Below are 25,295 nucleotides of genomic sequence, written 5' to 3' on the forward strand. Positions count from 1 at the left end.
CAACTCTGTTTCCTTAATTCCTGCAAGAATCCAAATGTCTACTCTCCAGAGCTGTTGACTCTGGCCACTTAGTTTGCTACACCTGAAAAAGTAGACATTTCAAGAACAGATGAATGACTTATCTTCGAATTCACAACAAATACTGACTTCCAATCAGCCACCTAACATAGAAAGCTATAACCCAACCTGGCACTAGATTTTGGAACTAGCGTGTGAACTTTATAGATCTGACTTCAAGTGTCTCCAAATAGCCAGCTCTTTTAAATCCTCAAAATTTGAATCATTTTGTATTACAATTTTGAAAAAATAAGGTGTTTCTCTACCTTCTTAACACAGTGAAGAAAATCTTTCAGAAGAAATTGTAATGAACCACCAGCCCGAGAGGGTATGTCTGCAGTGAGGCAAAACACAAAATAATCAGGATCCCCACTGGATGCACTGTTCTATGCTAAAAGGTAGGAGGGTGGAGTCTGTATTATCTTGAGTTTCAAAAGAAGCCAGAGTGAAAAGCATCCTAGGTACGGAAGCATCACTAGGCTTCATCAGCAGGGAGGGCTGCCACTGTCACAAGCCAGGGTTTTGTTTGGATTTATTTAATCCCAAAGGTTAATAGAATTGTTTATTTAGCATGGAATGAGATAACCACATGTTTAACTTAGAAAGCTAACAACTCTGGCAGTAGTCCACAGAGAATGATGGGTTAGAAGTTAAAACTCAAAAGTGTAAATTGCCTGGGTTATCAGTTTTATGCAGATACCCTATACCCCAGGCTAGATCTTGTAAATCCATCCTCCTAAAAGAACCCCATATCTTCACCTTTAACAAGTACTTGGGGTATTACACTAAAATTAAGTCACAATCATGAACTACCAAATTAAAGACCTTACAAAAATAAGGTTTAAAACAAATCATAACTTTTAACACTTTAATATTAAAATCATACCAAAGCTTATCTTATCTACATCCTCTTCAAGAGTAGCTGTCATTGTTTTACATGATGTAAGAGTTTAAGCTAATAATCTCATAGCCTAGAAACCTCAATATAATCATAAACTGGCCAGGCCAGGCATGGTGGCTCATGCAGGAGGATACCTTGAGCCCAGAATTCAAGACCAGCCTGGACAAAATAGGAAGACCCCACCTCTACCCGCAAACAAAAAAAAAACCCATAAACTGGTTTATCTTCAAAAGCTGATGGGTGTCAGTCTTGTACATGAAATATTAAGATCATAATCCATATGGAAACCTTAACTCATAAAATGCACTACAGGAATTGTCTTGTGCCTTTTACATAAAACCAATAGACCCCTTGAACTTAACAGTACATTTTTCAAAGATTCTTATGTCAGCTCAGCACCATTAAGATATTACCTATTTATGCATGGCAATTATAAAGACTTTGAAAAAAAGCAAAACCGTGCACTGTTTAAGGAATTTTTATTAAAGCAAGAATTTTATAATCCAAATTACGTTTCCTTGCTCAGTTATCAATTCTGTTATTTAAAACAGAACTGACATTTTGAGCTATTCCACAGTAAAGAATTACAAAATTAAAGAAAGGAATGCTTTAAATTTTTGTACTTTGCTGAAAATTCTTTTTCCCAGGGTCTATAAAACATTAATTTGTTTTTATATTTTACTATTTTTTTGTGTTTTTTTTTTTTGTTTTTAAATCAATAAGTAATCTAGGACTAGCATTATGTTTGCTAGACCTGGCATTTGCTCGGTACATAAGGTTCAAAGTTTCCTTTCCTTTTTTTATTTATTTTATATTTTGCAATGTTTTTTTTCCATAATATTTAAGTTTTTCGATGTTTAGATATTTTTCTTCGGTGAAGCACAAGTTTCTTTTCGTGGTCCCTGATCAATCTGTAAATGTTAAAAAAATAAATTAAGACCAGGACTATCACTTGTCAGTAGCAAATTAAAGCCCCTAGCCAAATCCAATGTAGCTGCCTGTTTTTATCTATAGTTTTATTGGAACACAGCCATAACTGTTCATTTGTATATATACTGTATACGGTTGTCGTGACATGTTAACATTGGAACAAGATCATTTCAGAGATAACATGGTCCTCAAAGCCCAAAATATTTCCTATCTGGCCCTTTACAAAAAAGATTTACCAATCCCTGGTCCTGATCCTGGCTGCACTACTCAATTTCTTGGGAGTAATGAAAGACAGCAGTAGAAACCCAAGGACATCACCCGAAAAGGAAAGGTGTAACCATGAAAGCCAACCTGTGACAGGCCATTTAATATATTTTACTATACAAAATCTGGCAGGGCGCAGTGGCTCACGCCTTGTAATCTCAAGACTTTGGGAGGCAGAGATGGGAAGATCACTTGAGGTCAGACGTTTCAGACCAGCCTGGCCAACACGGCAAAACCCCGAGTCTAGTAAAAATACAAAACTTAGCTGGGCATGGTGGCATGGGCCTATAATCTCAGCTGCTTGGGAGGCTGAGGCAGGAGAATTGCTTGAACCTAGGAGGCAGAGGTTGCAGTGAGCCGAGATCGCGCCGCTGCACTCCAGCCTGGGTGACAGAGCGAAACTCCATTTCAAAAAAAAAAAAAAAAAAAAACCTGAAAGTGCTGGGATTTTAAGAATCCAACAGTTAACAGCTAAAATTCCTTTAATTCCTCTATAGTTAGTTCTACTTTTCCTTGAAAAATTAGCAATACATTTAAATGACCTGTAAAATGATCTTTTACTACGTACATTTCAAAAATATGCTCAACAAACTTAATAAAAGATGAAGAAAATAAGCTTAAAACAATAAACCAGAGGGAAAAGCTCACTTTAAACAGTTGGAACACCGGTGGCACTGTTAACTGCTTTCTGGGCAGCCTCTTTAGCTTGGTGGGCTTGTAGTACAGCTACAGCTTCATCAACCTAAGAAAGGTGCAAACAGATAAACTGGTTCAGGAAAGGAAATGAAGAGTTTCATATTGGTAACATACCAATTCCCAACAAAGGTAAGTTTCTTCCCTCAGATGAAAGTATAAATTGTTATGTTAAACTATATACATTCAATTTTGAGTTCCATTACACCATTATTCTAGAATTATGAATCGCCCCCTTGCACTTCTCTTTCCTTGTCCTCCCCATGCTTGAAAAATATTTCTGTCTCCACTAGAGAAAGCAGCAGCAGTTGAGAGTATGACTGTTGGAGCTGATGGGATTTGAAGCCAGGTTCTGCCACTTAAGAGCTGTGTAGGCATTTGGCAAATTACTCAGCCTGTTTCAGTTTCCCTATCTATAAAATGGGGATAATAGCACCACAGGTTATTATGCAGACTTTACAATTGTACATGGCTTATATATAACATGATGTAAGTGTTCTGTACAATTAAGTCCCCATAAAAAGCCATGTAATAACTGTGTAAAGAGGCAACATGGTAAATAAATTTAAATCACCTTAGAACGGAGTGACTCAGGAGACTCGAGCATATGAAGAAGTTCTGAATTATCAATCTCCAACAACATGCCAGTGATTTTACCAGCAAGAGTAGGGTGCATGGCTTGAATAAGAGGAAACAGCCGTTCACCTAGGAACAGAAACATTCAAAAACTCCCTTCAATAAAAAAAAAAGTTTTTAACTGCATTGAATTACCACATTAAACTGGGGTTTAAGAACCATACTTCTGTCTTACGTATATAATAAACCATAATCCACAATTTCATTATGTCTTCATGGGAACAACAGAGTTAAGAAAATCAGCCACGAGGCAATTAACTCTTGACATTATCGGCTTGCCAATTAAGCAATGTTACCATTAGATTGTCAAATCGGTGTTCAGGCAAAGTCACAAATTTTCTTCTCATTTGCTTCCAAATTCCTTATCTCAAAAATGTAGTGAGGGCCCACAGTGACTAATGCCCTACTACCCTATTTATTACTAACAATACATTTTCTTACTGGCTTTCCAGTGGTTTTAATTAGGCAGACCAACTGTGTATCATAATCATTCATGCCAATTCAGATCAATTCCACTGCCCTAGTTGTCAATTTTAGGTACAAATGGTTCCTAAGTGATTCCTATATTTTCTAGTCTCTTTAAACTGGCAAGGTGAGACGAAAGTACTCACCCAACATTTGCTTTTGCTCTTGAGGAGGGGCAGATGCCAACATGGAAGCAGTCAAAGGTTCCTGACCTTGTACATGAACAGCAGGCTAGACAGAAAATAAGAACTTAAGTTTAAAGCACAGAAAAAAAGGCAAATACAGTCATCAATGGACATCTGCTGAAGTGGTAGACTTCCGTCGAAACATGAGGTGGAGAAGTTGAGTCAGTGAATCAGAGGCTAAAGTAGTTATTATATATCATATACCATAGATATATATATATTTTTTTGAGATGGAGTCTCGCTTTTTCGCCCAGGCTGGAGTGCAATGGCGCAATCTTGGCGCACTGCAACCTCCGCCTCCCGGATTCAAGCAACTTTCCTACCTCAGCCTCCCCAGTAGCTGGGATTACAGGCATGTGCCACACCACGCCTAGTTAATCTTTGTATTTTTAGAGCTGGGGTTTCACCCTGTTGGCCAGGCTGGTCTCAAACTCCTGACCTCAAGTGATCCACCCGCCTCAGCCTCCTAAAGTGCTGGGATTACATATAGGTGTGAGCCACCACGCCCGGCCCATAGCTACTTATAATAGTTGTTTTAGACCAGGCATGGTGATTTAGGATGTGAATTTCTGGCTGCTTCACCAATTCCTGAAGCATAAGACATCTTACGTACTATCATATTAGCAGGATGATCCAGATAGGCTAAGCTCTCAAAAATCTATCATGCAGGTGTCTTCACATTTTTTCTTTTGAGACAGAGTCTTGCTGTCACCCAGCAGGGATTACAGCTTGCTGCAGCCTCAAACTCCTGGGCTCAAGCAATCCTCCTGCCTCAGCCTTCCTAGTAGCTGGGACTACAGGCATGTGCCACCACATCCAGCTAGTTTTCTTTGTGGAGACAGGGTCCTGCTATGTTGCCCAGGCTGGTTGGTCCCAAACTCCTGGTCTCAAGCAGTCTGCCTGCCTCAGCCTCCCAAAGTGCTGGGGTTACAGGTGTGAGCCACTGTACCCAGCTGTCTTCACACCTTTGACTTCACCCAAGAAATGTGATTTTTATTAAGAAATCATTAAATCCATACCTGTTGCATTGTAACTTGTGGCTGTGCATTAAGATGTTGCTGAGGATTGCGAACTCCTGCAGCATATTTATACTGTGGAACGGTGCGGACAGCAGGAGTAGCTGCAGCAGCTGCAGCTGCAGGACGTGGACCCATTGTCTGTGTTGATGTGTTAGCTAAAAAATAAGAACGTTTTGTATTTTTATCTTGCTCTTTCAAATTGGTGATCAATTTTTAAAGGAAGGATTAAGACTCACCAACACGCTGTGTTGACATGACTCGTGGAACCTGTGAAGAAGCTGGTCTCATAGTACTAAATGGTGGTCTAGGAGCAGCTGGGCGGATAGCACCGGGCATATTTTGGAATGCTGCATTTTAAAGATTTGAATATACATTAACTGGGAAAATTTACTGACTGAAAAGTGTTCATGCTTTTTTCTTCGATCTGAGGTTTGCATAAAAGACTAAAAAGTGACAAAGCTTTTTAAAGCTGAGTCTTACATCTGCCATTTTCCCAGACTCAAGAGCATCAGTAAGTAAAAACATTAATTCATACAGGATGAGTACTTATAAATATACCTGGAACAAAATCATGGTAAAATTCTAAGTGCTCCCAGCCGGGCCAACAGGGCAAAATCCCGTCTCTACAAAAAATTTAAAAAATTAGCTGGGTGTGGTGGTGTGTGCCTGTAGTCCCAGCTACTTGGGAGGCTGAGGCCGGAGGATCACTTGAACTCGGGAGATGAAAGCTGCAGTAAACCAAGATCATGCCACTGCACTCCAGTCTGGAAGACAGAGTGAGACTCTGTCTAAAAAAATAAACTCTAAGTGCTCTTGGAATATAACGTACTGTTCCACAGGACAAGACTTAAAATGCCACGACTCTGATTCTCATACATGATTAAATGGAACGAGACCTTTAAAACTGTGGCCTAACAAAATACAAAACTGGCTGGGTACCACAGCTCACACCTGTACTCTGAACACTTTAGGAGGCTGAGGTGGGCGGATGACCTAAGATCAGGAGCTCGAGACGAACCTGGCCAACATGGTGAAACCCCGTCTCTACTAATAATGCATTAAGTTAGCTGGGTGTGGTGGCGGGCACCTGTAATCCCAGCTACTCCAGAGGCTGAGGCAGGGAGAATCGCTTGAACCTGGGAGGTGGAGGTTGCAGTGAGCCGAAATTGAGCCACTGCACTCCAGCCTGGGGCAACAGAGCGAGACTCTGTCTCAAAAAGAAAGAAAGAAAGAAAGAAAGAAAGAAGAGCTGTACCTATTCCCAAAACTCTTATAAAAGGAAATCAAACCACTGTAGACATTACTATCTTAGCACTGTTTTTAAATGCTATAAAAATGAACATCCATAACCACAAATTACGTGAAATGCAATAGTTAACCTAACATTGATATAGAAGAGCTGTTTTACCCAATGCGTATTTTTAAACTCAATCCCCAACCTTAATTAAAAGAAAAAATACTTACGATGAGGTCTGGCACCCTGAGCAGTCCAGCGAGGACTTGGTCTTAGTTGAGCAATTTGGCTAGGAGGATAGTATGCAGCACGGTTCTGAGTCTGCAGGGAAAAAAAAGCACATGAGTTTATCAGTTGAAGAAAAAAGCAAATAATGCAATAAATTATACGTACTTTTTCAAAACATTTACCAGGCCTTCACACTCAGGCATTTTTTCCAACTCAATCATAATTCACCTTTCTTAATGTTTCACATTTGGGGGGCATGGGGCATAAAAAACACTAGAAATGACCAAATATGAAAACCTTCATGGTTCTGGTTGCCTCCTAAAACCTACCTGTGGGATAGCTGCCATGAAGTAACCTGAAGGAGGTGCTGGCTGGTAGGGGTTGATTACAGGGTTGGGCACAGCTCGTACACTTGCCATTCTCTGCATATACTGGTTAGTGAGGTGAGCCTGGCGCTCTTCTTTGCGCTGAGCTAAAGCTACATACAATGGCTTTGTGGCCACAATTCTACCGTTCATTTCTGTAACTGCTTTAGTGGCTTCTTCTGGGGAGGAGAAACATACAAAACCAAACCCTTTGCTGCGACCACCCTCCATCATAACCTATTAAAAGGAAAAAAAAAAAGTTAATGCAATGGTAGAATGAGGCACATAAAAACAGTATTACAATTTAGACAATGATAAATCACCGAATCAAATAACTAAACCATATTAATGCTTAATCTTGTATTCACCCATTGAGTTCACAATTTTTCCTTAATACCCAAGTTACTAAGGGCAAACTACACACATGCACTGCCCTAGTCAAGCCAAAGAACTGACAGAAGTGAAGGCCGCACAGAAACTTTTAAAGATTTTAGATACTAAATTTGATTGTATTTTCAATATTAAAATTATCTAAATAAATACATCCCAGGTCTACTAAATGGGCTTTTGGGCACCACTGGAAGCATTTCCCAATTAAATTGTGACTACTCTAACAATTCAAGCTGACAAGATGCTTTACTATGCCTTTGAGAAAAAAAGTAGTTGCATCTTACAATACCCACATCTTAAAGTTTTCACATTCAAGAGCAGAGGATCCATAAATATTACACTACAAAGAACACTCAAGAGGAAGGTTCCTCTAAAATTGATTGCAAAGACCTTTTAAATGAGAAATGAAGACTTGCAAAGAACCACTCGCTAGGCCAGCAACATATATACACGTGCTATAAAACTAAATTAACAGTATGCGAGTGGCACAGGAACAAATGGTAATAAAATAAGAGTTCAGAAATATACCCAAGCAATTATGGGAATTCATTGTGTTAAAAGTTAACATTTTAAAGTACTGGGGAAAAAGGACTTTGGGCTACTCAATATATGATACACTGGGACAAATGAAAAAATGTAGAACTCTTATTCACATTACATTGAAAAATCTTAAATGCCAGGTAGATTCTGAATCTGAATGTAAAATGTAGAAATAGAAAGCCTTTCTAAGATCACACACACACACACACACACACACACACACAACTGAAGTCCATAAAGTGGAAAATCCGAAGAAAATATTTCCAATATAAAACAAATGTTCGGCCGGGCGTGGTGGCTCATGCCTGTAATCCTAGCACTTTGGGAGGCCGAGGCGGGTGGATCACCTGATGTCAGGAGTTCAAGACCAGCCTGGCCAACATGGAGAAACCCCATCCTTACTAAAAATACAAAAATGAGCCAGGCGTGGTGGCAGGTGCATATAATCCCAGCTACTCAGGAAGCTGAGGCAGGAAAACTGCCTGAACCCAGGGGGTGGAGGTTGCAGCGAGCTGAGATCGTGCCACTTCACTCCAGTCTGGGTGAAAGAGCAAAACACCGTCTCAAAAAAATAATAAAACAAATGTTCCCTCAATCAGTAAAAAGACAATCAGCCAGGCACGGTGGCTCGCGCCTGCCCAACACTTTAGGAGATCACCTGAGGTCAGGAGTTGAAGACCAGCTTGCCCAACACGGTGAAATCCCATCTCTACTCAAAATGCCAAAAATTAGCTGAGCGTACGCACGCCTGTAATCCCAGCTTCTCGGGAGGCCGAGGTAGGAGAATCACTTGAACCCGGGAGGCGGAGGCTGCAGTGAGCCGAGATTGCACCACTGCACTCCAGCTCAGGCGAGAGTGAGACTCATCTTTAAAAAAGGCAAAAAAATAAAAAATAAAAAATAAACCCTCCTAAGTTTAAGCATTTGCGTTGTGCCACATTAAAAGCACTCTTGGGCCGCATGTGGCCTGCAAGCAGCAGGCTGGACAAGCTTGGCATAAGCCCAGGAAAGGCTGAGGCTGCAGTGAGCTGTGACTGTGCCATGCCCCTGCACTCCAACCTGGGCAACATAGTAAGATCCTGTCTCAAGAAACAGAAAAACATGCATGCTTCATACATTCAAAATATGCTGATGCACAACACTCAATTTAAACAACATCCAGGGAACACACTGAAGACAAAAACATTCAGGAATAAATTCTATCATACTCTAAGTACTCTTACATAAAAAGCATAATCTGAAACACAAGACAACCATAGGACTTCCATCTTACTTGTATTCACACACCTTTCCCCTAACATTTCCTCACTCTCACAGAAGCTTCCTCGGGCTTGCCAGGAAAAGCTGACTAGAAAGATCAGCCACAGCATCATTCCAGTTCAGTTGAGTTGTAATTTTTTCTATGCACTCTTCCCCAACCCCAGCAAAATTACATATGCACAAAACTTTGCATATAGAGGGACTCTTGGCCCACGGACACTAGACAAAAACATCTAGAAGAAAACTTCTTAAATCAAGATTTCAGAATCTGTACTAGAATACTACTGTTGTGTTTCTTAATCTCTCATTTCAAGTAAAAAAAATATGATCTCTTTTCTTACTGCTAGGGGGCAGGGGAAGGAATTGGGGCTTGACTACCCAGAATGAATTGTAGACATGAACAAACAGATCAGAACTATACTAACAATTATAAGTCCCTAATAAATTGCTTTAGTAAAATGACTAATTGTTGGAATACTGCATATCATGTGAGGATTATCAGTCTTCCTTAGCAAAGAGTTCAGCACTTGCCATTTATAAGTTAACCCTTAGGCTACGACAACTACTTCAAATGTGAATATAAGTTTTAGAAGTAATGAAGCAAACACCTCTCTAATGGCTATAATTAATGCAAAATTTATATACATATATCTACATGTATGAATTTTTATCAAACCTCAAAAAAACTGCACCATATGTTTTCTTACCTTTGCACTAGTGATTGTACCAAATGGAGAAAACTCTTTCCGGAGACGTTCATCATCAATACCATCATCAAGATTTTTCACATAAAGATTAACACCCTAAAAAGAAGAAAAGAAAACTATAGAAAAAGAAAACCATGGTGGTACCTAATTACATCTCCTATTATTTTATCCCATGTTTCTTCTCCTATTCCCCTCTCAAACCCTCCAGTTACCTGGGAGTAACTGAAATCAACGTAAAATAGGTTTCCTCATCCCTGTCTTATTTTGCTTGTTCAATTAAAAATGAACCTGGTATCTGGTGATCCTATCTTGCTTCATCTGTTCAAATTTGCGCTTAAGTTCCGTCTGCCGTTCCACCTTTTTCTGAGCTCGACCAACGTAAATTTGTTTTCCATTGAGCTCCTTTCCATTCATCTCATCCACAGCCTTCCAAAAAAAAAAAAAAATCACAAAACTTTCAACTTATAGTTCATTTCCTTAACAGTTAAGACGAATTTGTTAAGTCACAAAAGCTAAAGACAAACCCATCCCAAAATCTCAAGGTTTTGGGACAACATAGGTTACCAATTTATACTCTCAAAGCTAATGCATAAAATGCAAATAACTGAAAATATAAGAACATGTAAAATAGCTATTAGTATGCACATAAACTTCAACACAAGAGCAACTCAACTTTGCACCCCCTTCTTCCTGCTGAATACAGACCACTTACTTTCTGTGCATCTTCATGCCTTTCAAAGCTTACAAATCCAAATCCTTTGGATTTTCCACTTTCATCAGTCATTACTTTCACACTTAAGGCAGGCCCTAAAAAATTTTCTTAAATAAATCAAAAATATTCCATACAATATTCATGTTATACATTTCAAATTTCAATATGCAAAGACAAAGCCACGAAAAAAATGAGATAAAATTTCAAAACTCCATAAATTGACTCCTCCCTCCCACCTTGAAAGACCCTTTATTATTAAGAAGGTAAATACCTTCCCTCCCCTGAAGGATTCCTCCTTCCATTTAAGGAGGTTTACTTTAAATGGCTGTAAAAAGTTTCATTCTCAGCTCTAGCACAAAACAGAGTTGCGTTTTTTACCCAATAATTTGAAGCCTTCCCTTTTCTATATAGTATCTCATTCCATCGCCCAGGCTGGAGTGTAGTGGCACAATGAATAAGCTCACTTTAACCTCAACTCCTGGGCTCAAGTGATCCTCCTGCCTCAACTTACCGAGTAGCTGGAACTACTGGCCCACATACCACCATGCTTGGCTAACTTACTTTTTGTAGAGATAGGGTCTTGCCATGTTGCCCAGGCTAGTCTCAAACTTGTGGCTTCAAGTGATCTTCCTTCCTTGACCTCCCCAAACGCTAGGGTTACAGGCATGAGCCACTGTGCCAGACCAATTTGATTTTCTTTGTATCAATTAAGACACAAGTATTTTTTAAGCCTTGGCCTACCTGACTTTCAATAGGGAGTGGAGGGAATACATGGTTGGACTCTTTGGTAAGACACAGGTGATTTAGGAATTTGAAAGACAGGAAAAAAAAATTTTTTTTAAAGACACAGGTGAATTACCTGGAGGAGGAAGCATTTATTTCTGAAGACATGTTTTCCCCTAACTCCCTCTAAAGTGGGAGAGATAAGTAACTGAGGCAGGTGGTCTCTCAAGCAAGTGGGGCAGAAAAGGTTAAAAATCACATTTGATTACAGAAATTTAGAAGATGTATGGGCCAAGGCAGATTTTCTTCTGAATGTGCCTCTCTCCTGAGGCCAAAGAAAATACGACATATTCACATATTTGTGGTCAACTTATGCAGCATTACTCATAGGATAGGTAGTTAACAACATCAACTTTTACAAATAGCTTCTAATGAAAAGATATTAAGAAACACGATAGTTGAAATATATAAAAGACAGTAGCTAAAGACAATTTGGGGGTTGAGCTGTGAAACATGATGTCACTTTCTACATTTTATATTATCTTTGTGCAAAATGGTATGTTTTTTGCTCTAGTGGAGGGCTCAATGTGACATGCTAGCATGGCAATAAGCTATTACATTTCCTGGCCAGGCGCAGTGGCTCACATCTGTAATCCCAGCACTTTGGGAGGCCGAGGTGGCTGGGATCACTTGAGGTCAGGAGTTAGAGACCAGCCTGGCCATCATGGTGAAACCCCGACTCTACTAAAAGTACAAAAATTAGCTGGGCATGGTGGCGCACACCTGTAATCCCAGCTACTCAAGGAGGAGATAGGAGAATTGCTTGAAGCTAGGAGGTGGAGGTTGCAGTGAGCCAAGATCACGCAACTGTGCTCTCCAGCCTGGGTAACAGAGCAAGAGTCAAAAAAAAAAAAAGTACTAGATTTAGTATTATATTTCCAAATTCTTTATTATTTGACATACTAAAAAAAGCAAGCCACCTCTAAGTTCAACAAAAAGTGCAAAGGGCAGGGTCAAGCAAATCATCTGCACGTGTACGCTTAAAAGTTATTTTCTGTTACACCCCTACCTAAACTAAGGCTGGTTTGTGCTTCATTAATTTCAAGTTTTACGAAGTTATTTTTAAATGCAGGAAATAAGTATTTTAAATCCCAAGGAATCACTGGAAAATCTGGATTTTTGGCTTCATTGCTGAAAAATCATTGTTTTAAACTGCTCAAACATGATGTTACTTAAACTGACCAGCTTTATTGTCCTATGAGACTGCATTCCACTGTAAGCTGGCTGTGTCAAATGTATACTTCTGATGACACGGGATCTCTAATCACACACACGTGCACACACACATATATATATCTCCAGCCTCTTAAAATATTTTAAAATCTGTCCTAATTACTTAGTCATATCTTACTGTGCTAATCTAATGCTATTAACCTTTAACCTGGATAGAATTCTATTTATGGGTAATAGATGGCCAGCAGTTTAATTCTAATAACCACAAATATTTTAAAGTACCACGTAAGTCTAATTTTATTGACATTTTTAGTATAAAGTAATAGCTAAAATTAACATTGAGCACTAATTCAGAACTTTGTGTGTAAAAATTTAATTAAGACACATTACCAAACTTGCCAAAGAGATCCTTAAGGCGCTCATCATCCATGTCTTCTCCAAAATTCTTGATGTAAACATTGGTGAATTCTTTTGCCCTAGCTCCAAGTTCAGCTTCTCGTTCTTTACGAGACTTAAATCGTCCAACAAATCTAAGATATACAAGGACTATAACATTAGATACTATTTTATAAAGTTCAAATTAATTAAGCCTGATGGTTGGTTTTGTTATTGTTACTGAGAATATTCAGAATCCCTAATAAAGAGCACTCTACAAAAGAGAAATAGGGCCATAATTTAGATATGACACCATGAAATACATGAATAAACCTCTAACTACAATCACAAAAAAGGAAACTTTTAATACACACTTCTCTAGCTAACCCAGGGTTAAAGGGATTACTCCCATCAATACAAATGAGTGGAAGTGCATGTGTACCATGCCAATAAAAAGACCTCTATCAAATTAAAAAGCTTTCATCGTCATTTCAAAGTGGCCGTTGCGCTTTCTCTGCCATCTCCTAGAATAAAAATTTAAACTTCCCAATCCTGTACTCTAACATACAACAGCCTGACATAACTGCAGCATTTTCAACAAAATGACACTAAAATTTAATTTTTCCTGAATGTAAGAGTAGTAATTCACAACAAGGATCACTGGGCTAGGCAGTGGCTCACACCTGTAATCCCAGCACTTGGGGAGGCCAAGGTGGCATAATCACTGGAGCCCAGAAATTCAAGTTCAGCCTGGCCAACATGGTGAAACTGTCTCTACTAAAAATACAAAAATTAGTTGGGTGTGGTGGTGTACACCTGTAATCCCAGCTACTTGGGAGGCTAAAGTACGAGAATCACTAGAACCCGGGAGGCAGAGGTTGCACCACTGCACTCCAGCCTGGGCAAGAGAGCAAGATCATGTTTCAAAAAAATAAAAATAAAAAGAATAAGTATCACTGAAGAAGAAAAGGTAGCACGTGTGTCATAGCATATTGTAATACACAGCAAAGCAGAAGGAAAAACCATCTTCCATAATCTAACCCTAGTCATCTAAATCTCCTTATCTCTAACCTAGCTTTGGAATAAAAAGTAAAATAAAAATAATTGCCTTATCTCCCCACAAAATATGGTTGGTCTTCACTATGCTGTTAGTTTCATAAATGTTCTCAAAGGGAGTGTATTTCATTGTGGGCATCACTTTCTGCTTTGTAAATAAAGCTGCAACTTTTTTAAGTGACAAGGTCTTGTTATTTTGCCCTGGCTGGAGTGTAATAACTGTTCATAGGCACAATCACAGCACACTACAGTCTTGGCTCAAGCATCCTGCCTCAGCTTCCCAGTGGCTGGGAAGAAAGGCACACTGCAGTAAAGCTGAAACTTTATGAAAGACACTTTGTGTACTTCTTCATAGGACAGCTACAAATTTCCAAAAGAGTTTTATCACTTTTACTCCAAAGAGCAATATAGCATTCTTTTCTGGATCCTGCCAGGGTTGGGCTTGCTTTTTTTTCCTCCTAAAGCACTGGTGACAGGCATTTGTGAGTACTAATTTTTTTTTTTAGACAGAGTTTCAATCTTGTCACCCAGGCTGGAGTGCTATGGCGCAATCTCAGTTCACTGCAACCTCCACCTCCTGGGTTTAAGTGATTCTCCTGCCTCAGCCTCCCGAGTAACTAGGATTACAGGCATGTGCCACCACGCCCGGCTAATTTTGTATTTTTAGTAGAGATGGGGTTTCTCCATGTTGATCAGGCTGGTCTCAAACTCCCAACCTCAGGTGATGGGCACACCTCAGCCTCCCAAAGTGCTAGGATTACAGGCATGAGCCACCGCGGCCAGACTTGTGAGTAATGTATGTCTCTCATTTTACAGTACTTAAAAGCAAATTATTTTGAGTTTCCTCACCTATAAAATGGGCTAATTTAACCAGTACCTCAAGAATTATGAATATTAGGTCTGAATTCCTGATTTTTCACTAATGCACTGATTTTGAAAAAGCTTCATATTTCTGTTTACCTATCTTCTGTTTTCCTTTTGGCATGAATGTTAATTATACTAAACCTGTTATTTGTATGTTATACTTATTGTGTAAAAAATTCAATTATAAAAATCAAGATTAGCTTATTTTCACTCCAGTACAACTGTATTCAATTTTCTTGTTATTCATCTTTATTTTTATTCTTTTATCTTACGTGTATCTAACTTCTCCCTGACAAATATTAACTTAAAATGAATGGATTTGGAATTATTAAAAATAAGATTCATAATATGATTAGTTATTTATACTTACACTTTGCGATCATTTAGGAGCATTCCATTCATTTTTTCAATAGCTCGTTCAGCTGCTTCCTGCGTCTCAAAGTGTACAAATCCATAGCCCTTGGAACCATTTTCATCACAAACCACCTAGGGAAAAACGTATACCCATTTTTCTTTATTTGCTATTGATTTAACATTTGTTCAGTGTTGAGAAACAACCTGTTAGCCATCTAACCTGGATATTTGTGAAATAAAGATATCCATTACAGCACAGTTCCTATTTCAAGCACTAAACTAAAAGTAGCTCAACAATATAAACATGTTTACCGGACATTTTTGGCTTACCTTACATGAAAGGATGTTACCAAAAGCAGAAAATGTATCATACAGTGCTTTATTATCAATGGATTTGTCCAGATTTTTAATGAATATGTTGCCTACTCCACTTTTGCGAAGTGATGGATCACGCTGAGACCACATGATGCGTACTGGTTTGCCCTTTATAACATCAAAATTCATGGTGTCCAAAGCACGCTCCGCTGCAGGAAAGACATTTTCAGAGTCAATATTATTTTTGCTGGCTACTTTACATAAACTATGGTGAGTGGAGTGGGTGGACACATGGTCTCACAGTTGAACACTTCCTCTTTAAGCTTCAAGATGGCTAGACCTTTTCAAGTATCACACACTAGTGTAGGACCTAAATTGTATAAAGCAAAGACAAATACCAGAAGCCCCCGAAATTTCTCACATATAAAAGGATGCCATATTGCTAATAATTAATGAATTCCTGAAGCAATCTCTTGCCTTAATTGCCATTAAATCTAGAAGCACTTTTTTTCCCTAGTTAACAAAATCCAAATTCCTTCACATATGACCCATTTAATAGTATAAGACATTACCCAATAGATTTATCTACAAGCTGGAAGTAGTTTACAGATTTCAATAGTTTAACTTCTTCCCAACTACTTGCTAAAATTGATCATTTCATTGCTAATGACTGACAATATTATACGAAAACCAGTCCATTTCCTAAAAAATGAAAGTTTCTTAATTATTGGGAGGAGGGAGGATTTCAGTGATTCATGGCACAACTTCCATTTAAGAAAATGAAAGGCTAGACCAAGATTTGAATCATGCTTTCAAAAGCTAATGTGAAGTTGGACATACTCGGTTTCATAATCACAGAATTTTAAAAACACCAGGTCTGCAATATTCAGAAATCACTATTAACGCTTTCTTGACACATAAAATCAATTTCACTTTAGATCGCTGATTTTCTTAACAATTGATTTAGTTATTTCTGAATAGTGCTAGAAAATTTCAAAATCTACAATTAATTTCAGGGTCTATAAAGGATTGAATTGGATGTATTCCTGTACCATTAAAGGCTCTAAATGAAATAACACATCCTTAAATGAAAAGACTGGTCCCCCAAGAGAGGAAAAACAGTCCCTTTTAAGTCCTGAAACAATTTCCACAAAATCCATGCCAATGTAAATTTAAAATTATTCACAGGACGAATTTTCCAGCCACCTTTTTTATAAATGAAAGTTCCAGTTTCTAGAATATAGTGATAATCAGCTGTTAGCTCATTATCAAGTGACCACACCTACTCAGCTTCCCTAGTTTTTTTTTTTTTTAGCTGACTTTGCTTGAGCTATTTTTCAATGAGTCACCTCTTCCTATGAAATTGAAAACTGGTCACTTTCAGAAGCTATTCTGCCTATCAATGTAGCAATAAGGTTTTAAAAAAATAAGAACAAGAACTCCACTGAATTAGTTGGATGGCAAATTGTACACACAGAACTAGACAAATGGAAAACTGCCATATTCTTTTCAGTAGTTAGGGTACTGGTCTTACTGGTACAGACTGATAATATATACTGTACACTATAACCACGGCAACCTGAAGTTCAACTCTTCGAACCCCAAGAAACGTAAAAACTGTTTTTTGGATTTAAAAACGTCAAGTTCAGAAAGAGTAACACTTTCAAGTTACCATTTTACGGTCTCTAGAATTCACTCCCGTCTTTTCTCTACCAACTCTTAGGTTGTGATAACCTGCCCCAAAGTTATCTACCCGCATCTGACACGCATTGATACATCCTGCCTAAAGTTGACAAGAACTGTTACGAAGTGACATTTGGAGTTACTGCTTACAGAGCAAAAGGGCAGGAAACCTGCAGTGCAGTTTTACAACTTCTGGCTCTGTGTCACTCAATACTCGCTTCCAAAATCAGTATCAATTTTAGACAGTTAAGAGCTGATCAGTAACCTAAGTTCTACTGAATGAATGTTAATAGAAGCTTAAATCCCACCCTTAAGGCATTTTCTACTAAAATAAAAACGAATTCTTATTTCTATTATTTGACACATATTCAAGTGGCCAGCCTGTAGGGGGGAAAAAGGCAAAATTGGGCTGTAAAATGGAATGAAGCTGACTTCTCAAAGCCAATTGATCTAAAGACAAATCCTAGCAACTCAACAGACCATCATAGATATTATCTGTTTACAAAATTGTATTTCTGTTAACTGTTTAGCTTCCAAATAAAAGCACAAAGTTAGCTGCATTTCCCCCCCATAAATTTCAAGCTCAATTTAATCTCTGTTGGTTTGTACTCAGTCATTTCCCAAGATTTACAAGTATCATGGGCCACTTTTTAAAAAAAAAAGAGAAACTTGAAGTTCTTGCATGCTACAGGTAAGACTGGTCCAGTTGGAATTACACTAAAGTAATATTTTATAGCCAAAAGTGACTATTTTATAGAGAAAAGCCCCTCAAAACGACAAGAACTATTTCAGAAGGTAACATATAATATACTCGAAACTACCAGTATTGTGAATCTAAGGTAAAATTTAACTAAACACAGTCTAAGTTGCCTGAGAAAACTGGCCTTCAAAGTGGTCGGCTCCCACAACCCCTCCTCCCACTCTGCCCTTTTAATGTTAAAGAAATGCTTGATCTAGGGGAAACCCCCAAATGCACGTCTCCATTAAATTCCATTTCTAGATCCATCAGTCACTGATGAGTTCTGGGGAGTGGACTCACAAGCCTCAGGACCACCACCACACCACACATCGCCACAGGAACTTTATTCTAAGGCCTGGTGGCTCCCCCAGGCGACTGGGCCAGGAGCAGGAGCAGGCCTCGGGCCTGCGAGGTTACAGGGTTCAACACGTGGTATTTTTTGAGCACCGAACTGCACTTCCTCCCCAGGCTGGGGCGCCGGCAGGAGCTCCGGGTGGTGGGAGCGCCTCCACCTCTTACCCACGAAGGGAGCTCAGCGCTCAACGTCCCAGAATCCCGGGGCCACCGGCGGGAGCGCGGCGGAGGAACCGAATCTACCCACCCTCCCGGCGCGTCATCACCCTAAAGTTTGAGAGCGTCTGAGGCCGAGAAAATGGTCGCAAAGGAGGAAGTAGCCGGGCGTGCGGCTGCCGGCAGCGCGAGTCCCCGCCGGTTCGGGGAACGTGACTCCAGGGGCCCCGGCGCCTTCCCGCTGGCCGTCGCGGGGTGACATGCCCTCCCGCCCCCCGCCCCGGGCCCGCCGGCCTACCCCGCCCGCCGCCGCCGCCCGAGCCTCATGGCCGCCCGCCCGCCCGACCGCGGAGCCCGGCGCTCACCGTCCGCCGGCTGCTGGAAGTTCACATACGCGTAGCCCAAGGAGCGGCGGGTGATCATGTCCCTGCAGACCCGGATGGAGAGGATGGGCCCGGCCGGGCTGAACTTCTCGTAGAGCATCGCCTCGGTCACGTCGGGGTGGAGGTCCCCCACGTAGAGCGAGGCCATGGGGTAGCTGGGGGCGCTGGGGTTCATCTCGGCACGGCTGCCCGCAGGGCCACAGGCCGCGACCTTTCCGTGAGAGGAGGAGAGCGAGTGCCGGGGCTGGGGGCCGGAGCCGGGGGGAGGGGAGCGGGAGCAAGCGCAGAGGGACAAAAATCAACCGGAATTGAAAACTACTCAACGGCCGCAGAACGGGGTCGATCCACTGCCGCTGGCTGCCGGCTGCCGGCGGGGAGGGAGGGTGGCGGTGTCGGGTCCGGGCAGCGGGAAGGCCTCGGTCTCTTGGTTCCTTCTTGGAGCTGCTGCGGGGCCGCGGGCGGGCGGGTCGGTCTCGGCTGCTTCACCGGGTTATTTTATAAAAGAGGAAGAAAAAAAAATAAAAGTCTCCGGCGGGGGAGACGCGGATTTTTTGTAAATTTTTTTGGGGTTTTTTAAAAGATTTTTTTAGATTTTTTTTGGATTTTTTAATAATAAATGTGTGTTCCGAGCCCGGAGCACACACTCCGCACTCTCAGCACTAACCGCCGGGGAGAAGGGGAAGCACCGCCTCCTGCACCCTGTACTTATACCCCCCGCCGCACTCGCCCCGCCCCCGCGCGTCTGACGCCAGGGCCCTACGCGAGCGTCAGCGCCGAAGGAGGAGGAGACGCGGAGGCCAGGGGGAGGAGGGAAGAGAAAACAGCAGGAAAGAGCAGAGAGGAAGGGAGAGGTGGCGGCGGCGGAGGCTGCGTTGTGGGGGTGGGGCTGGGGCGAAGGGGCGGGGCTTCTGCGCAGGCGCCGCGGCCGGGGAAGCGGAGCTCGCGCTGCGTCGCGTCCGTGGGGGAGGGGAGGGCGGCACGCGGGCGGTCCTCGGGGGTGTCGGCTGAGGCGGCCCCGCCTTCCGCCCCGCCCTCCCCCGCCTCCACCAGGAGGAGCGTTAACCCGTCACCGCGGCGGTGGGCGGTGCAAGGGGCTTCCGGGTTCCTACGCGCTAACCACCCCCCACGTGCGCGGCCGCTTGGGGCCTCTTCCCGCCGCGGCCGGCCCGGCTTCTCTCGCCCCAGCTCCGAGGGACGCCGGGCACGGGTGAGCGGGCGTGGTCCCCTCCGGGCCCGGTTTCCGAAACGTGCGTAGATGGATCCGGGGTGGCTCCCCGCTCTCTCCTACCCGGACCGCACTACGAGTCCCAGCGGGCACCGCCGCCACGCGCGTCGGCCGCAGAAGCGGTGCCTGCTGGGAGCTGGAGTCCCCAACGGCCGCGGCGCTCGCTGACCCCAACTGGCTGCGGGGGTCGTGGCCGCCCGCTCCGGGACCCGCAACCGTCCTGCGCGCCCGACCCCGGCGCCAACCCGCGAAGCTCCCGGCGGGGAGTTGGGTGGGGGGAGGGAGAGAGAGGGGAGGGCCCCTCAGGTTCCTCGTCCTCTGCTTTTCCAGCCCGATCCTCCTCCGTGTCTTCACTGGAGATTGTCGTTGGTCAAAGTGGATTTAATTTGGGATAGCTGTGTTGGGGGTCTTTGATCACTTCTTACCTTAAGGTGCTAGATTGGAGTCAGTGATTTGTGCTGCTTCTGCCAGACATTTCTTGGCGATAGAAACCAGGAGTGGAGAAAAATGAATGTTTTTCCTGAAAGTATGGGTTTGTCATAATCACTACTATATGGCACCACAGCCCTGCAACCAGACAAAATTAGGAATAGTCTAAAACAACGTCATTATAGATAAATAAAACAATTCTGCACATTAGTAGTGGGTTTTAATAGGAATGCTACATTTAACGAATTGATAGTAATAAAAATCGGCTGTAGGAATGACATTAAATCAACATACAAATTCCACTCGAAAGTAGTAAAGTGCTTTTACAGTTTTTAAAGCACTTGTGTAAACATACTATCATTTGTTCCTGAGAGCAATCTTGTGTGGGAGGTGGAGCAAGTAGTAATAATTTTATTTTACTGTTAAGGGAACAGTCTCAAAGAAGTTAAATGACTGTCCAATTTATTCTTTAATTCAATAAACTTTAATGGATGCCAACTGTATTGCTAGATGTGGAATTAAGTACTTTTTATCTGTTCTCATTTAAATAGAATTTAAACCAATGGAATCCCACATAAATACCATTTTGCTCCTATTAGGAAGAAGATAAAATGTGACCGGGCATGGTGGCTCACGCCTGTAATTCCAACACTTTGGGAGGCTGAGGCATGCGGATCACTTGAGGTCAGGAGTTCAAGACCAGCTTGGCCAACATGGTGAAACCCCGTCTCTACTAAAAATACAAAAAGTAGCCAGGCACGGTGGCTCATCCCTGTAATACAGCACTTTGGGAGGCTGAGTGGGGCAGATCACGAGGTCAAGAGATCGAGACCATCCTGGCCAACATGGTGAAACCCTGTCTCTACTAAAAATACAAAAATTAGCTGGGCGTGGTGGCGTGCACCTATAGTCCCAGCTACTCAGGAGCCTCAGTCAGGAGAATCGCTTGAACCCAGGAGGCGGAGGTTGCAGTGAGCCAGGATCATGTCACTACACTCCATCCTGGTGACAGAGTGAGACTCAAAAAATAAAAATAAAAACAGTAGTTAGGCTTCCAGGGCAGCTTGACAGGCAATGATTCCCTGGATGGTAAGTGGAAGCATTCTCATCACTAGAAAAGGATATTAGTGCTTTGTAGGAGAATACATAGTTTGGGAAGGGAGTCAGTCATTAGGATGTCCATGCAGCTGTGGCTCTTGGGTTTAGTAGATGTCATTGTCATATTTTATGGAGGTACAGTTGAGTAAGTGCAAGGGAAAGTAGAAGCAAAGTCCATCCCTGAGGAAAGGCAACTGCTATTTAATAGAATAGGAGAGAGAGTCAGAGCCCAGGAGGAAACAGGAGTGGCATCTGGAAGTGAAACCAAGAACCTGTTCCCTTGATCCATCAATCAACAGCCAGCTCCTTTCGCTCAGATCAGAAACTGGTCAATTCGGATCAAAAAGAAAACAAACCAGTCTTCTCTTAATGACATATTCCTCTCTCATTCACTTTTTTTTTTCATAGCCAAGCTTTTCATTTCTACTTTATCTCTCCTTAGTTCCTCAACACTACTGTATGACTTCCAGCTCCACTCAAATTGCCCCGTCAACAGTTGCCATTGATCCCTTTCTATTTGATGAATCCAGTGGACTTTCTTCAGGTCAGTTTTACTGGACATCTGCAAAGTTTGACACTGTTTTCCTCCCTCTCTTTTGTCACACACACTCTTGGCGTGTGGACTACACTCTCTTGATTCTGCCTCTCAGACTCCTCCTCCTCTCCCCCAGTAACCATTCCCTGACCACCAGGTAGGATTGGGCACCCCTCCTTCGGTTTTTCCCCTGCCCTCCCCACACCCCGACACTACATTTACTACATTATATCAAAATAGTCTGTTTATGAGCTGTCTCCCAAAATAAGTTGTAAGCTCCAAAAGAGGGCTTATGTCATGTTTATCTGCATCCCTATCATCTACCATGAAGCTTGGCACACTGAGGGTGTATTTTTTCTTTTGAAACCTAAGAGGAGAGGTTCTTTTCAAACCTTCAGGAGAGGACCAGCTAGGCCTTATGGACTGACCATATAGGATGAGGAGGGGGTTAGTTGGGAGGTCTCAACCTGATGGTCACGTGGGCACCTAGGGCCGTGTTCACCTCCAGACTCCTTGGCCTGCCGCAGCATGTTACCTCTCAACTCCACGAGCTGTTTCAGGGAGTGCTTCCTGACATGCCGGTTGGGCTCTCATTTCTAGTGCTGGAAGTAGTGGACTTTTAGTACTCAAAATCAGGCAAGGAGGGACAAGCAAGGACTCCTGGACAAAAGGAGTTTCTGGACCTCCAAAGCTGAAGACACTGTATAGTGGTAATCCCACTAATGTTCTGAGACCCCCTTTTTGATGTTAGCAGTCTGATTGCTTGTGATAGAAGTAATTAAGGCTACGAATAAAAGGCAGAAGATGAAATATTTGTTGATTCCTTCTGCCTTTTTGATTCACTACTCTCATTTTTATCTCCCATCATTTTTTTTGTCTTAAAAAATGTGCTGTCTATGTTTATCTGGCTTGCCTGTGTTTATCTAATTTTAGATTGCAAGCTGTGTGACAGAATAATGTCTTTATATGTGCAGCATCTCACTGTGGGTGCCTAAGAATATCTAATGACATTAAAGTCATTCAATTAACCTGTTTTTATTTAATGAGTAAACTGTAAAGTTCTCCGGAGAGCTTATTCACTTGAACTTCACTAGCAATTTATAAGTAATTTTCAGGTTATATCCAGGATATGTTCAGAATATATCCAGGGTAATTTATAGTATCTTGTGTAATGTAAGATAAATTAAAGTTGCCTGGCCTTGTAAGAGCTTTAGGTAATATAGAAAGATATATTTGAAATGGATAATAAGTGAATAGAGCAGATCCCTCTCAATTGAAGGGGTATACTTTCTATAGATCCTTGACATAGAAAAAAAATATTATATGCTGTCTGTGATAAAATCAAAACTATGCAGTGTTTCAGAAGATGAGCTACCCACTTAATTGCTTTGCCGGGTTGGTGAGGAACATAACACCTACTCAGATTTGCAAATTGTCAGGCCCATGATCGGAGGAATTCCTGAAATGAGACTCACTTCGAGTTTATGTTTTCTTCCGTACTCATTACATGTTTTTCTCATACCAATCAAGAACGAAGGAAGGAATTTATATGAGTTTGAAATGGGGTCCTGTTTCTAGATTGTGTGTCTGATGTTGTAACCTGACATTAGTTCTGAGAAGATGGCAATTAGACTGCTAACATCAAAGAGGGGATCTCAGAACATTAGTGGGGTCACCGCCGTACAGCATCCTCAGCTTTGCAGGTTCAGAAACTCCTTTTGTCCAGAAGTCCTTGCTTGTCCTTGCTTGCCTGACTTTGGGTACCAAAAGTCCACTACTTCCAAGCTAAGCACTAGAAATGAGAACCCGGCCGGGCGCGGTGGCTCAAGCCTGTAATCTCAGCACTTTGGGAGGCCGAGACAGGCGGATCACGAGGTCAGGAGATGGAGACCATCCTGGCTGACACGGTGAAACCCCGTCTCTACTTTAAAAAATACAAAAAACTAGCCAGGCGAGGTGGCGGCGCCTGTAGTCCCAGCTACTCGGGAGGCTGAGGCAGGAGAATGGCGTGAACCCGGGAGGCGGAGCTTTCAGTGAGCTGAGATCCGGCCACTGCACTCCAGCCTGGGCGGCAGAGCGAGACTCCGTCTCAAAAAAAAAAAAAAAAAAAAAAAAAAGAAATGAGAACCCAGCCAGCATGTCAGGAAACACTCCCTGAAACAGCTCCTGGAGTTTAGAGGTAACATGCTGCGGCAGGATCAAGGGTCATAAAGTCAAGGGTCATAAACACAGAGTCATAAACACAGAAACAATATTGGGAAAAAATGTGGTTAATGATTTTGTTGTAGAATAAGAGAAATCTCAAAATACTAGGGTTTCTTACAGGGTGCTTTTCTAATGGCATAGCCATCTATGTTAAACCAGTGTAGTTGTTATAATAATCATTTAATCTAACAGGGATACTATGGCCAGGAGTGGCAGCTCACGCCTGTAATCCCAGCACTTTGTCAGGAGTTCGAGACCAGCCTGGCCAACATGGTGAAACCGTGTCTCTACTAAAAATACATAAAATTAGCCAAGTGTGGTGATATGCTCCTGTAATCCCAGCTACTCAGAAGGCTGAAGCATGAGAATCGCTTGAACCCAGAAGGTGGAGGTTGCAGTGAGCCGAGATCACACCACTGCACTCTAGCCTGGGACAGAGTAAGACTCCATCTCAGAAACAAAAACAAAAACAAAAACAAAACAAAACAAGGATACTATTACCTACCTAATAGGATTCTTGTAAGACCTGAGTAAAATATTATATGTAAACTTTTTTTTTTTTTTGAGACAGAGTTTTGCTCCGTCCCCCAGGCTGAAGTGCAGTGGCACGGTCTCTGCTCACTGCAACCTCCGCCTCCCAGGTTCAAGTGATTCTCCTGCTTTACCCTCCCAAGTAGCTGGGATTACAGGCACGTACCACCAAGCCTGGCTCATTTTTGTAACATGTTGGCCAGACTGGTCTTGAACTCCTGACCTCAGGTGATCCACCAGCCTCAGCCTTCAAAAGTGCTGGGTTTACAGCGTGAGCCACCACGCCTGGCCTATATGTAAACTTAAATAGCATAATATACGGTGCTACCACTTATTGAGTACCTCATATCTCTCTATTAACACACATCAATTGATTTGGTAGATACCGAGGTCAAATATATGACAGAAGTATTAAACAGAGACATACATAGGAGGGTGGGGGGGGGACAAA

At 42.0% G+C, this 25,295-nt stretch overlaps 1 protein-coding gene across 2 annotated transcripts; it reads right to left on the reverse strand.

Moving 5' to 3' along the window:
• Nucleotides 1-1,420: 1,420 nt before the first annotated feature.
• PABPC1 (poly(A) binding protein cytoplasmic 1) lies at nucleotides 1,421-19,501 on the reverse strand. 2 transcript variants are annotated; one of them, XM_005563816.3, is made up of 15 exons: nucleotides 18,804-19,501; nucleotides 15,522-15,715; nucleotides 15,208-15,323; nucleotides 12,933-13,072; nucleotides 10,587-10,681; nucleotides 10,163-10,300; nucleotides 9,875-9,970; nucleotides 6,942-7,214; nucleotides 6,615-6,705; nucleotides 5,387-5,497; nucleotides 5,151-5,305; nucleotides 4,093-4,177; nucleotides 3,420-3,550; nucleotides 2,801-2,894; nucleotides 1,421-1,869 (listed from the first exon to the last, which is right to left on the reverse strand). In XM_005563816.3, exons 1-14 carry the CDS (start codon nucleotides 18,994-18,996, stop codon nucleotides 2,802-2,804), a joined length of 1,911 nt encoding a protein of 636 aa, XP_005563873.1. In that variant the 5' UTR covers nucleotides 18,997-19,501; the 3' UTR covers nucleotides 1,421-1,869; nucleotide 2,801. The 2 variants fall into 2 exon arrangements, 1 of the variants encoding a protein (XP_005563873.1); XR_012416564.1 differs by lacking the exons at nucleotides 5,151-5,305; nucleotides 5,387-5,497 and having other exon boundaries at nucleotides 1,805-1,869.
• Between the last annotated feature and the right edge of the window lie 5,794 nt (nucleotides 19,502-25,295).

Source organism: Macaca fascicularis, chromosome 8 (genome assembly GCF_037993035.2).
Source record: "Macaca fascicularis isolate 582-1 chromosome 8, T2T-MFA8v1.1".
Classification (NCBI taxonomy): Eukaryota; Metazoa; Chordata; class Mammalia; order Primates; family Cercopithecidae; genus Macaca; species Macaca fascicularis.

Coding starts and splice junctions, on each gene's coding strand:
- PABPC1 (XM_005563816.3), bottom strand. CDS start 18,996: ATGAACCCCAGCGCCCCCAGCTACCCCATGGCCTCGCTCTACGTGGGG. Junction 15,324..15,521: donor GTAACATCCTTTCATGTAAG/GTAAGCCAAAAA, acceptor GTTTTTCCCTAG/GTGGTTTGTGATGAAAATGG. Junction 2,895..3,419: donor CTGAGTCACTCCGTTCTAAG/GTGATTTAAATT, acceptor CACCTTTCTTAG/GTTGATGAAGCTGTAGCTGT.